Consider the following 14,661-nt stretch of genomic DNA (forward strand, 5'->3'; position numbering starts at 1 on the left):
TCAAGGCCCACTTTAACAGTTTCTAAGACTCAGAGAATAGAGTTAATTAACTAGTAAACACAATCAAACACTACAAGTTGTGTTTTGTTCAGAAGCAGGAGATTTGCTGAGATTAAAATCTTTCATCCAGCTATTTGGGGAATACGGTGAATGCTAATTTTTCCAGAAATACTCATGGAGAAGTTCTGGTGGCCATATCAGACTCCCAGATTGAATCTCAGAAACTGTTTGGAGGAGGAGGAAAAGGAGTTGTCCCAAGGCCTCTGTGAGGACGAAGGGAACTCAGTGACAGGCTTAGATTTCGTGCTGAGCAGAGGTAGAGTTTGGAAGGCCCCCTTAAAGTTCAGAATAAGGTTTGGTGAGGAAAGCTTTATACAACAAAAAAAAGGTTTGGGCTAATTTTTTTGAAGCTATACTAAGAAGAGGATGATTAAAAAGGGGATAGAATAGATAGGAAAGTGAGGGGGAAAATGCAGAGGTAGTCAGTTCTTGTATTTCTCTGCCAAGCTGAAGGATCTTTGGGTTGTAAAAGAGAACAGAAATGGCTAAGGAGGAGTTAAAACTCCAGATAAGGTGAGGGATGGCAAGAGAGCATCAAGCAGCTCCTGAGTTCAAGTCACAAGACCCAGATGACTTACATCTGGGGAGGACCCAAAGAACTGTCAGATCTGATCCCTGAACTGTCAGCAATCCTTGAAAAATTCTGAAGGATGAGAGGCTGCAGAATCAGAGAAAGGCAGGTACTATCCTTAGTTTGGAAAAATGGAGGAGAGTGAAGCCTGCAAACCATAGGCCAATGAATTTGACTTTCTATTAAAGGGATAGTTCATGGGCATCTGAAAAGGAAACAGTGATCCCAAAGAGCCAGCCTGGCGTCTTTTAGACTTACCTTGCTTCCTTTTTGGATGGCATCACTAAACTGTCAGATCAGGGGAGACTGGAGAGATGGATTACCAGGATATGATAGGGTTTTTCAGGTTCTTCTTGGGCGTCTCTGATGTTTGCCCATTAAAGTGACTTTAGAAGGTGGTGAATTTTTAATTTGTTATTGTTCAGTTGTTTCAGTGACATCCAACTCTCCGTGACTGCATTTAGGGTTTTCTTGGCAAAGATACTGAGCTGGTTTGCCATTTCCTTCTCCAATTCACTTTACAGATGAGGAAACTGAGGCCAACAGGGTTATAAGGGACTTGCCTAGAGTCACACAGCTAGTAAGTGTCTGAGGCTGGATTTGAACTCTATCCACTGTACCACCTAGTTTCTTGGTGAGTTGGTGAATGGTCAGGCCCAAAGAATAATCATTAAAGGCACAACGTCTTTGTGGAAGACATCCTTTGGTAGAATAGTTCATTCCCTGGTAGAATACCTATCTGTGCTCTTTACCACCCCCCTTTTTTATCAAGGACTTGAATAAAGTCATGGATGTTATGCTTATAAAATGTGCAAAAAACAGAAAGCTGGGAGGGACAGCTATCGAGTTCAAGAACTTTAGAATCTAGGCTACAGCACAGGGCCAAATGAGACGAAATAATAATTTGAAATTTAAATGAGACAAATATAGGTTTAAAAAAATTAGCTTTGCCAAAACAACACTGGGAAGTTATGGCTAAAGAACCATTTGTCTGAAAAAGATCTGGAGGTTTTAGCGGCCTGCGAGCATGCTAACGTGATCTCAGGCACAGCATCCAGAAGGAGGGAGGTGACAGGCCTGTTGCTCTGGTCAGACTGCATCTGGACTATTGTTTTCAGCTCTCTAGGGGACACATTTTAGGAGGGATATTAATAACCTGGAGAGTATCCGAAGGAATATAATGAGGACTAGAGACCTGAACACGTAATACATGAGGATCAGGTAAAGAAACAGCAGATGTTTATCCCAGAGACAAAGAGGGAAGATGATAGCTGGCTCGGAGTGTCTGAAGGGATGAAATGTAGAAAAGGGATTAGATCTGTTCTGTGTGACCCCAGAGGGAGGGAGCTATGGTGGAATTGAAGGAGAAAGGGAGATGGAGGCTTGGGAAAGAACAATCTCACTAACCGTTAGTTCTCTCCAAAAGTGGAATGGGCTGCCTTGGGAAGAATGGTGTTGTCCCTCACTAGAGACCTTCATTAGCAAGGCCTGATGATAACTTTTGGGGAATCTTGTAGAGAATATCCTTGTACAGGTATAGGTTGGTCCAGATGGCCTCTGCCATCTCTGCCATGCTGTGATTCCGTTTGGACCCTTTGCCATGCTCCAGACACCACCACATGCCAGGAGAAAATTGTATATATATATATATATATATATATATATACAAATATAGCACCTGTTGGCGGGTCTTCCTTGGTTCATTCAAATCCCAACAAATTGGTCCCTGATGAACAGATACAACCTTCTACACAAAAAAGCAAACAATGCAATATATAAGGGAAGCAAACAGAACAGATTACCTGGTGGTCAGCTCTTCTACCTGCGACTCCAGCGGCACCTCTGAGAGCTGACTCAAGGACAGGTCCCGCCTTTCACTCACATTCAGGTTATGTCTTGTGTTGTTAGCAGGCAGTCCTGTGTAATCGTATGAAAAGTAAATTCAGTCACCCTACCCCACCCCCAAAGGCTGCTTCTTACACTTAAGTTTTCAGAGATCTTTACTGATTCCCACCCTTCTCTCTCTGGGTCATCTGTTGAGTTCCTACCTAGTTTCTAAATCTCTACTTAAATGTCACTTCCTTCAGGAAGTTTTCCCTAATCATCCCTGATGGTTAAAAGGAGTTGTGAGCAATTTATAAAATAAATTACAAAAACATGACCCATTTGTATTATTGTATCTGTATTTGAGGAAACCTTTGCTGATCTCTCCTGTTAATAAAATCTATTGAGTCCCCCCCAAAAAAAAAAATTTAGAGCCAAAACTTACTGTAATTCCCTAATAATATTTATATTCAGCAGCATATTGTAGTGAAAAAGAATACTGGACTTGATGTTAGAAGACCTGAATAATAGCTTTGGGCAAGTCACTTATACTCCAAGAGCCTCAATTTACTCCTTTGTAAAATAGGTATGATAGTACTTGTCCTCAGAGCAGTAATTCAGAATTCTGGCATGGGCACAAGCACTCCAAAGCATGCTGAAGACAAGAGGAACTGTAGGAAGGCAACTGCAAACACCACCCTATGGTTCCAGACAGAAATCTTGGGACACAACAAAGCTTCTGGGGAGGCTACCATATGCCTCCCCTGACCCCAGCCCTCTTGTTCCATTATAAGGCAAACTACCTGATAGCTTCTGATTTTAATTACTTATTCTTGATGCTAAAAGTCAGTTGTCTCTTCACCTGCCATCCAAGAAACCTCATGACCTGGGTGCTGGGGTGGTGTGGGGATGGTGACCCTTATGGCAAACAGAGGGATGCTTTGGGGGAATGGCTGGAAAGGGGGTTTGAAGCCTTCTCCCTCCAATTTTAGGATTAGATTATGTAAAGCTATACTAAAGTCCACCTCCATTTTGCAGAGCAGGAAACAGGTCCCTGAGAAGGAAGTCTCATAGTCACAGAGAAAGGCAATTCTACTCTTGAAAACCATCCAATAACCCTAATGATATCCACTAACAGGACCATCATAAGCCTCAAAGGAGTAAAGAGATTTGCCTCACTGACCAGGAAATCTGGACCTCTTAGTTGCCTGGATGGGATAGATTGAAGGTGAATGTGAAACATTGGCAGAGAAGTTCCACAGAGTTAATATACTTCCTAGGAGAGCATAGCAGGTATGATGGGTTATGGATTTGTGCTTTAAGTATTTGTTAATGTGTTAATATTATCACTCTTTTGTATTTTAAGCATTTCTTTTGTGGTAGATGAATTGCCATCCTAAATCTGGTATGTTTTGTACATTAAAGACTTTTTCTAGATGGGACTCTGTTAAATTACTTTTAAGGAGACTATAGATATTAGCCAGAGTGTTACTCCAGGGTGAAGAGATGGAGAAAAGCCCAATCCTCTTCTTTGGGATTGTTTTGCTTCTAGGATGAATTTAGGTTCTCTGTGAGTTCTGAGTAGGGGCTTTTCTTCTGGGCCACTGGTAACATCACAAATGTTAGCCATTTCTATTATACTCAAAACCCTAGACACAGAAGAATGTTTTTCCTATGTCTAGGGTTTGGAGTATAATAAATGTATACATGCATCTATCTATCTATCTATCTATCTATCTATCTATCTATCTATCTATCTATCTATCTATCTACTATCCAACTCTCTGTCTATGTATCCATGTCTGTCTATATGTTTATGTATCTTTCTGTCTACCTTTCTATGTATCTGTCTATATATGTATCTTTCTGTCTTTGTATCTATTTATATATCTGTCTACGTATCTTTCTGTCTATCTTTCTGAGATCCACAGACTCCTGACATGGCCCATTCTCTTTTGTCTCAAGCTTGTCCCCACTCTTATCCATCCCCCTTTCAGCCATGTATCTATCTATTTACATATCTATCTGTCTGTCTATATATTTATGTATCTGTCTGTCAATGTATCTATGTATCTTTCTGTTTGTCTATGTATCTATGTATCTGTCTATCTATATATCTTTCTGTCTATGTATTTATGTATCTATGTATCTTTCTGTCTATCTATCTATTTATGTGTCTGTCTATGTATCTATCTCTCTATCCACATGATGTCTAGCTGATCCAAATAGTCATGCTGCCTTTGTTTATAAAACAGAGAAGGAAATGTCTATCAATAAAATCACATTATTCAAGTTAAGGGTCTTTCCTTCCTCATACATCATAAGCACTTTGCCCATCTTTAATGAACTTATCATGAATTACTGTGCATCAGAGTCTGCTGGATTGGTATCTTATCCTTCCAATAGACTAAATTTCCATAAGGGCAGAGACCTTTGTGGCAGAACTGAATAAATGTTTGTTGAATTTTTAAAATCAAAACATTATAAGTGGTGAGAGAAAAGGAAATCAGCTCTGGATGGCTCAAGGAAAGTCAACTATCCCACAGAGATAGGTCAAGGAATAATAACATTTAGAGCTAGAAGGAATCTTCAGATGTATCAAAATAAGGAATTGGAAGGCAACTTAGAAATTTTGCATGTGAGGACCCTGAAGTCAGGGGAAGGAAATGACTTCTCCCATGTCATGCAAATGGCAGAGGCAGTATCAGGGCCACTACTCTTTTCTCTTCCTGCAGCTCTAACTCTCCATTCATGAAACTCAGAGCAAGATGGAGGGTTATTGCAAGGGTTTGCTGGCCCTGGCTCTCCCCCCATGTCTCTATTTGGCTCAGAGAAATCACATTCCCTGATACAGTTGTGCCCAAAGTTGGAAAGGCATGTCGGGGGAAGGGATCAGGGAGAGAGCCAGTAAACAACTTGAGAGTCAGTGTTCTCATCTCTCTCTCTCTCTGCCCCACCCTCTCCCCCTGCTGAGACAGCTTTCCACCAAACTCTCCCAACCTCCCAACCTAGTGAGCTCTGTAATCTGACAAGCTCCCATCAGGCCTAAATCAATTCAATTCAGTTGAGCTCAACTCAATGCAATCAAACAAACATTCATTAAGTGCCTACTATGAGTGAGGCCCTGGGCTCAGTTCTGGGAATACATAGATAAAAAAGTGCATTGTCCCTGCTCTGGTGTTAACATTAAAGCACCATATAAATGTCAGGTGCATCTATGATCTCATTGGTTTACACCCAATAGGGTCGCCCTATTGGGACAGATGGTGACCCTCATTCTGTGTGACTTTCATCCACATGTCCCAAAGGAGGCCTGCCCAGCATATGAGGAGCCTCCTTTAGATCTCTCAGCTCTGGAGAACACTGGCTAGCCATCAGCTGTCCCTTACCCTACCCACCTGACCAGCCCACCTCCATCACTAGCTGAACATCTCTTTAATGATCTCTTCTACCACACTGTTCCTATGCAATTCATTCTTCCTTGGTCATATATTCTCCATCACATCCCCTCCCTCCTGCAACAGCTTGCTATTGCCTTCTGGGTTACCCACAGATTTAATTCTTCAGAAACTGTGTTATTCCATGACTCAAAGTCATAATGCATCACTAGAAAAATATTGGTGCTGCAAAGGTAATGGAATGTCTTTGTTTCAGATTGAAGCTTAAGGTCAATAAAAGTACAATCACCCAAATGTGGTCCAACCTGGTCTCCTCCTATTCAGCTCTGGCCCTGGATAATTTTTCACCCACAGTGTCTGTCCAAGATGGTCCAGCTTTATGAGCTGTCTGTCTGTCCAAATGGACATTAGAGGCATTCTTGGTCCACTTAGTCGGTTCTATGAGAATGGTTAAAAAGGACTATGGACTTTATGGAGTAGGCTCCTCAGTGTCCTGGGACAGTGTCAGCCACAAACAGCTACCTCCCAGGGTTTATGTGAGGACCTAATAGATGAAGAGTGCCATGCAAACCTTAAAGTGTTATACAAACACAACTGTTACTGTTGTTGTTATCATCACTGTTATACCTCATGTGCTATTAAGAATTGGAGGTTCACTAAAGCTCTCTTTCAAGCAACCTTGTACGATTTTGAGATATGCACGAGAGAAGCCTTATTTGAAGAGAGTCTTCATGGGGGTATTTTGTTCTAGTGAACATTTTTTGGTAGTAAAAAAGCAACAAACATTGTAGCACCTTGTATTCTGTAAGCATCTTCATCATTTCTGTGTCAGCACACGCATGGTCTAATGGAAAACAGTACTTGTAGAAACCTTCCTGACCCCCTCTCATGCCTTTGTCATGGATGTCCCTGAGAGGCGTATAGATTATTCTCAGGACTGTTTTCTAGAGACGGAAAGCAGATATGTGAGCAAGTAGTCAATATTTTCTCACTTGTTTTTCAGGGAGTAATAATCCTTTCCTTTTTTAAATGTCTTGAGAATTGATATCTCAATAACCTCAAGAGTGTGTAGTCTCTAATATTTATCTCCCATTTGTACACTAGGTCTATTATTATAAAAATGACAATGATACTTAGGAGACAAAGGGATGAGGAAGCAGGGTAAGGGTCAGAGAAGGCATCATCAGACAGGCAAGAGGAGGTGCAGGATAAGAGCAGTATCATGAAAACCAATGGAAGAATATCCAGGAAAGAATGTGTGTGTGTGTGTGTGTGTGTGTGTGCGCCTACAGTGTCAGATGGTACAGAAAATTAAGGAAGATGAGGACTGATAAAGGGCCACTGAATTTGGCAACCAGGATGTCCTCTATTTGGCAATCAGGGTGACTAGAGAAGGTTGTTTCAGGAGAGAGATAGGGATAGAAGTGGGACTGCAGGGGGCTGAGCAGTGAATGAGTGGGTGGAGAAGTGAGAGAGATAAGTATAGAACTTTGGCAGGAAACAGGAGGCTAGAGGTTGATTGTTTTTTGGGGGAAGAAAGGGAGCAGGTTCAAGACAAAAGTCTTTTATCTGCCTTTTCATGTCCTCTCAGAGTGTCTATGGCCACTGCTGAAAATCACATTCATATATATATATATATATATAAAATACCACTAAACCTGCAAAAATCTTATAGAAAGAGTACTAGACTGGGTGTGCAGAGTCTCTGTTCCCAACTACATGTGCCTCTTTAGTCAAATCACATTTTCTAATTGGGCCTCAGTTTCATTATATTTCAAATCTGAGAGGGAACAAGCATTATTGAGTGCCTTCTCTGTGCCAGACATTGTGCTAAGCATTTTCCAGTAGCCACTTGACTAGGAGTCAGACCAGTTGAATTCAAGTCTCAGCTCTGTCACTTGGGAAAATCATGTGATCTCTCTGAGCCCCATTTTCCTCTGTAAATATTTATACTACCCTTCAGATATAAAAGTCTCCTATTGTTGTTAATATTATTAAAGTGTTGAACTGTATGATCAATATGGTGTCATCCTCTCCCCCTCCCCCCCACCTTGGCATTCTATATCCTAATGTTCCTTCCAAATACAACAAGCTACAGCACTGCAGAGGTCACTGCTATCTATCAATATGGAAAGGATATGTCCTCCTTAATTAGTTTGGAAAGTTTTTGTTTTCAGAAAGAATAAAGGGGGAAAGGAGAATAGATGGGACATTTGAAGAATGTTAGAGAATAAAGATACACTGAATGCCAGATAAGATATGTAGGCCCTTCTAATCTCAAGACCAGCCAGAATGTCTATGCTGCCCAGAGCCAAAGAGTAGCTTCATTTATGTGGATGGAAAGGTGATCGTTTTCCCCCTACTTGCATATATATATTGCAGGGCAGAGTTTTCAGGGCCTCACCATTTGCTAGATCTGCAAGAATCCTATCCACAGTCATCTGCCAGGATGCTCAGCATGGGGCAGGATGAAAACATTAGCATTCAAGCATGGGTAGCAATTAGAGCTGCTCTGTCGTCAGCTTCCCTTTTTAGCAAGTCTGAAAAGAGCAGGAGGCTATTATATGTGTCTCCTGGATTACCAGACCTGGACTGGTCAGTGCCTTCATCCTCCCTTATCAATTTAATAAGGAATATTAAGTACCTACTGTATGCAAGTCCCTAGGCTTGGCAGTAGGAGGACAAAGATGAAAACCAAACACTTTCTGCCCTCAAGGGGTTCCATTCCACTGCTTCACCTAATCGGCCCTTTTGACCCATTCTAGCCTGGGGTATTCACCAAGTGGAAACAGACTCCTTCAGGATGATTCTCCTGATGTTCATTGAGAGAGGTGTGGATTACTGATTTGGAAGGACTGTCTGGTGTAGCAAAGAAATGCACTGGTTTTGGAGTCAAGAGATCTGGGTTCCACTCCCAACTTTAGCACTCACTATGTGACCTTGGAGAACTTACTTAAGTTTCTCTGAGATTGTTTTCTTGTCTGTAAAATAGGAATAATATTCTATGTATTGTAACTATTGTGTGGCCTTTTAAAGAAAGCATTTGTGGATCAAAAATCACAAGATCATATTTATTCCCTGTGACCTTAGGCATATCACTGAACTTCTATAGGTCTCAGTTTCCTTACCTGTAAAATGAGGGGACTGGACTCAAGGATCTCTAAGATCCCTTCCAGGTCTAAATGTACGATCCACTGATGAGCACCTAAGGCCAAGAGCCCTGGGAACAGCAGTACTCTCTCCCCTCCCCATACCAGTAGTCCTGTTTCTAGCCCAGCTCCCAGAGAACATCATTCAGGGAAGCAACCCTTGTGGAGATGAGACCTGGCAACTTCCTCTGCAGGTGCTGAAAGCCCCCACCCCCCCCCACCCCCTTGGCAGCTAGAACTACTGAAGACCCAGGGGGAAAAATACGGTCACTAAATTCCAATGTCAAATGGTTCTATGTCAGAAAGGGATTTGGCATTATTAGTGGAAATGGCATTAAAGAAGAGGCATTACCATCTGTTTTGTCACTGTCCACTGAGGACCAGCTTTTGATTTTGTAGGTGTCTCCTCTACCCAGACATGAGCTCCCCAAGGGCAGGCACCATCTTGCTTTTCTGTCTGTGTCCCCACTGCTTAGCACAGTACTTTGCACAGAGCAGACACTTCATATGGGCTTCTTCATTGATCCTATGGTCCTCAAGGACCCAATGATCCTGATTTCCACTAACATGATCTATAACCTCAGGGCAAAACTTCTGGACTTTCTGAGCCTTGATATCCTCATCTATCAAATAAGGTTTGTGCTACTGAGTGCACTGAGCTGTTGCCCTCTGGAAAAATAAATAGCTGGGGCTAAGAAACAGTTTAAATAGTGACAAGCACAGGCTAGAATTCTGGCACCCAAAAGATAGAAAACACCCTTCACCCAGAAGCTGAAGTTCTGGTTTTGATGGAAGTCAGCACAGTGGATTTTCCCCAATAGAAATGTTCTCTCAGCCTGAGCCCCTGCCTTGGTGACTCTGTTGTCCAAGCAGGAAATAAAGCCCTAACATTCAGGTGGAATAAAGTACTACAGACATCATGGGGCAAGTGGGAGTGATGGTGAAAGGTGGAAGAAACAGAGGTAAAAGACGAGACCATGATGATGGGAAGTCAACAATGAAGAGAGTTTTAGGAATTAAGTACTGATTCTCAGAGAATCACAGAAGTTGGAAGGGACCTCAGAGGTAAGCCCTGCCTGAGCATGGCTCTCCCTGGCAAGTGGACACTCAGTCTACACATGAAGACCAGTGGTGAGGGAGATCCATAGACTCCTGACATGGCCCATTCTCTTTTGCCTCAAGCTTGTCCCTACTCTTATCCATCCCCCTTTCAGCCATCAAAATGATTTTTCTAAAGCACTAGTCTGACCATGTCATACACTCCGCCCTCCGCCCCATCCTTAGCAACTCCAGGGTCTCCCTATCACCTCCTGGATCAAATATAACAATTCTATTTGATGTTCAAAGTCCTCCCTAACCTAGGACCCCCCCCCCTGCCCCAGCCACACCTTTCTAGTCTTTCTTACACTTTATCATCACTCTGAGGCAAACAGTTTAAGTAACTCACTCAGGGTCACACAGCCACTAAATCATTGTTAAATTGCTATCATTTCAGTTGTGTCTAACTCTTCATGACCCCATTTGGAATTTTCTTGGCAAAGATTCTGGAGTGGTTTGCCATTTACTTCTCCAGTTCATTTTATAGATGAGGAAACTGAGGCCAATAGGATTAAGTGACTTGCCCAGGGTCACATTAAGTGTCTGTGGCCAGATTTGAACTCAGATCTTCCTGAGTCCATGTCCAGCACTCTCTAAGAAAAATGAAATTGTTATGGGTAAGGCAGCTAGTGAATGTTAGAGGCAGGATTCAGACTCATGTCTCTTGACTCGCATCTAAAACCCTTTCCACAACACCAAAAGTGACTTGAAAAAGAGAATGTATAAAAGTCCAAGAAAGACCAAAGGGACAGGAAGCTTAGACCTGCAGATGGAAAACTGAGTTGAGGAGCAAAAAAACCTTCCCTCCCAACTCTAGTCCCTCAGGGTGTGTGTGTGTGTGTGTGTGTGTGTGTGTGTGTGTGTGTCTGTGTGTCTGTGTCTGTGTCTGTGTGTCTGTGTGTGTGTGTCTGTCTATCTGTGTGTGTCTGTGTCTGTGTATGTCTGTGTCTGTGTATCTGTGTGTGTTTGTGTGTCTGTCTGCCAACAGGCAGAATATTGCCCAATCTTGTGGCAGTATATAGGCTGCCATTGATGAGACTGACAACTCATGGACATGGTTGTAGCAGTGACTCCACTGAGGCAACCTTGCATTAACTCTAGTTTGGGAACTTGGAAGGATCACAATTGAAGGTGGGGAAGCATTTGCTTTACGAGATGTCTTGAAAACACGATCTTTGCATGACTCAGTGACTACTCCCTCACCAAGGCAGCCCACTGCCTTCCATCCCTTGCACATAATAATAAATGATTAATAAATACTTGTTGACTGGCTGACTTGTTGATGGGATGTTTTGCCATGGCCAAAAAAGTTACTAAACCAGTGGCGAACCCTCTTTTGAAGAGTCTATCCACCCTTAATTTAAGTAGGCTGGACCTACCTAAAAGGTAAAAGACTGTATCACTAGGTCTGAATCCCTGAGTTTTTCTTGCTAGGAAGGACCTGTCAGAAATGGCTTTCAAGACTCCTAGGTACCTCCTTGACATAATAAGACAGTGCAGAGGACTTGAGTGGAGGCCAGATGGGTGTAATGATCAATAAATGCAAGAGATCCCCAGGGCTTGTTTTCACACAGAGTCGGTTGTCTGCCCTCTCCTCCCTCTCCACCCCATCCCCACACAAAAGAAGGCTGTGAAAACTGAAAGACTAGTCCAACAATGTGGGGGACTAGTCATGCTCTCTACCAAGGTTTCAGTGATTCTAAAAGGTAAGCCATGTCCCCGGATAGGGAGGACTGTTGTAGATCAATAGTTGAGATAGGAGAATGCAATCAAAAGAAGAAAGGCATTGTCATAGAGTAAGAACACTAATTCATTCAAATGGTAATGTGGGCTACAACAAATCCTTTTCCTTCTCTTGAACCTCATTTTCTTCATCTATATAATGAGGAGTTTGGACTAGATCAGGACTCCTTGGCCTTTTTTGGTGTGTTTCAGACACCTTGGGAAGTCTGGGGAAGCCTATGGAACCCTTCACAGAATAAGGTTTATTCTTTTATCATTACTATATTTTGCTTTTTGGAGAGGGGAAGGGGGCAACTGAGGTTAAGTGATTTGCCCAAGGTCACACAGCTAGTTTTTTTGTGTTAAGTGTCTGAGGCCGGATTTGAATTCAGGTCCTCCTGACTCCAGGGCCGGTGCTCTATTCACTGTGCCACCTAGCTGCCCCAGAATAAGGTTTATTTTTAACTTAAAATTGAAGGAAATACTAAATTTCAGTTAGAGCAAGGGTTCTTAACCTGGGTTCCACAGAACCCCAAGATGTCCATGGATTGATCTGAAGCAGCCATGAATTTTTAAAAACATTTTGATAACTCTATTTAAATATATAATTGATATCTTTTATAATCCTATGTATTCTGTTCTATGAATTTAAACGATTCTGAGAAGGGATTGTAGGTTTCTCCAGAATGCCAGAGGGGTCACACATACACACACACACACACACACAGGTTAAGAACTCCTGAGTTAGAGGTTAGTAAAAATAAAGATGTAATTTTTATCCCATCCAAATTCACAGACCTGCTGAAATCTCTCCATGGACCCCTGGCACTAGATGACCTCTAAAGTCCCTCCCAGTTCCAATATTCTGAGTTCTGGGTTCTAAAGTCCCTTCCCGCTTTAAGTTTTATGTCCCTAATCTGGGTCTACAAGACTTATTAGGAGAACAACAAAATCTCTGCTGGTGATTTATTAGCAAATCAATACTTTATCCTGAGTAACACCCTCTGTTTTAGGGCTTTATTAATTCATTAAATTAAACATAAAATGAGAAGTTCTTTCCAGGGATGTGAATAGTTTCATGGTATTAGGCATTTATAGGATTATAGTCCATAAGCCATAAAAGAGTCTGATCAAGGGAATAAAATGTTAACATTCTGCAGTGAATTCTTTTTTTAACCGTGTTAGTGAAGCTTTCATATTTATAGCAGCAGATTATCATATTTCAGTGGTAATAAATTACAGGGGGTCTAATTACTTCATCACCAGCAATAGCTTTTCATGGATGCTGACAGACCTTAAAATGTGATGTACCCTCTAATTCCTCTTTCCATTTCACCTTCAGCTAGGTGAAATTTCAAACAGATCTTGGGGAGTGAGCAGGATTTTAAGGAGTTCCATAAACCAGTTCTTAGTACTTGAGTTGGCAACATGGTATAGAAAGGGCATTGGACTGGGAATCAAGGCCAGCTGGACCTGAAGGACAGCTGTGCTATTTATTACCAATATAATCTTGACCAAATCTCTGAACCACTGTGGACCTCAGCTTCCTCATCCATAAAATGAGGGGGTTTAAGGAGATGATCTCTGGGGTCCCTTCCAGATCTAAATTTCATGGTGTATGACACAAGTGTTCACCAGGCCTCCTGGCTCTGCAGCACTCAATGAGAAGGGGCTCTAACAGGGGGAAGAGAAAACTTGTTACCAGTCCTCATTCCTACATTTTTTACTGTTTCTGGGTATGATACTCCCACTGCCAGCATCCAATTCATACAGAAAAGGAAGCATAGTAGAATGGAAATCTCTTCATATCAACTGGTTGCATCTCAGATGCTCATACTCCAAAAAAACCCTTCACCTAATCCTATCATTCCTTGGCTTGTTGTGCTCCCCCCCACCCTTTTTATAACAAAAAATCTCTTTAAAAAAAAGGTCTACACGCATTGCTTTCACTTCCTAATCATTGCTAAATCTTGCTTCCCAGACAGGTCTTGGCCAAATCCACTCTTCACAAGGTGTCCAAAAAACTTAACTGCTGAGACCCGATGACCTTTTCTAAGCCCTCATCATACTGATTTTCTCTGCAACTTTTAGCCCTGGTAGGACCAGAGCTTGAGATCAGCTGTTCCTTTTTGTCCCTTTTACAGATGAGTAAAATGTGGTCCAGACAAAGGGTCCAATGACTTGTTCAGAGTCAACACTACAAGCTGTGGTCAGAGCCAGGATTCAAACCTAGATCCTCTGATTCCACACACAGTGCTATTTTAACCGTACCATTAAGCCCTGGCATACCTGGAGGGGAGAAGAGAGCACCCGACTGTGGTGGGTCACACAAGGACCCTACATCTTGTCTGTACCCCTGGGCCCCTACAGTATTTCTATTTCTAGTAATAAAATGTTGATCAACAAAGGGTCTTTGCAATGCCCTCTCTCTGTTAATAAAGGTATTACTTTAGTAACAGAAGTCTTCAGAGAGAAGGGACCTCAAGAGAACATCTACTCCAATTCTGTATCTGAACAGGAGTCTCCTCTAGGACACTCTGAGAAGTGGTCATATAGCCTCTACTGTGAGACCTTCAGGGGCAAGAGGAGGACTCCCCTGCTACATGACCCTTAAGGAGTCACTTTGCTTTCGTTTCCTCATCTGTCAAATAACAGAATACTTGCTTTACCTACCTCCCGGGACTGTGGTGAGGAAATACCTTAAAGTGCTATAGAAAGAAATACAAGTTATTTTTATTATCTCTAGAGACAACCCCAGTTGTTCCAGATGTGACAACTAGGAAAACAAACACAAAAAACCCTTTCTTATGGAAGGGAATTAATTTTTCCAAGATTGCCA

At 42.0% G+C, this 14,661-nt stretch overlaps 1 protein-coding gene and 1 long non-coding RNA gene across 3 annotated transcripts in view; one reads left to right on the forward strand and one right to left on the reverse strand.

Annotated features, from left to right (window-relative positions):
- Nucleotides 1–14,661, forward strand: part of LOC138167137 (uncharacterized) — a 58,341-nt gene that overhangs the window by 4,431 nt on the left and 39,249 nt on the right. For both annotated transcript variants that reach the window (XR_011169808.1, XR_011169807.1), the window contains exon 3: nucleotides 3,594–3,748. This is a non-coding gene — a long non-coding RNA (uncharacterized lncRNA). The remainder of the gene's footprint in view (nucleotides 1–3,593; nucleotides 3,749–14,661) is intronic.
- The window catches only part of CCDC13 (coiled-coil domain containing 13), a 108,598-nt gene that overhangs the window by 3,491 nt on the left and 90,446 nt on the right, over nucleotides 1–14,661 (reverse strand). Inside the window, exon 14 of the mRNA XM_069095824.1 lies at nucleotides 2,434–2,548. Within this exon, the coding sequence (XP_068951925.1) occupies nucleotides 2,434–2,548 (115 nt within the window). The remainder of the gene's footprint in view (nucleotides 1–2,433; nucleotides 2,549–14,661) is intronic.

This window comes from Petaurus breviceps, unplaced genomic scaffold, assembly GCF_028583685.1.
Source record: "Petaurus breviceps papuanus isolate PSGF00001 unplaced genomic scaffold, PetGlider_PUasm1.0 227, whole genome shotgun sequence".
Classification (NCBI taxonomy): Eukaryota; Metazoa; Chordata; class Mammalia; order Diprotodontia; family Petauridae; genus Petaurus; species Petaurus breviceps.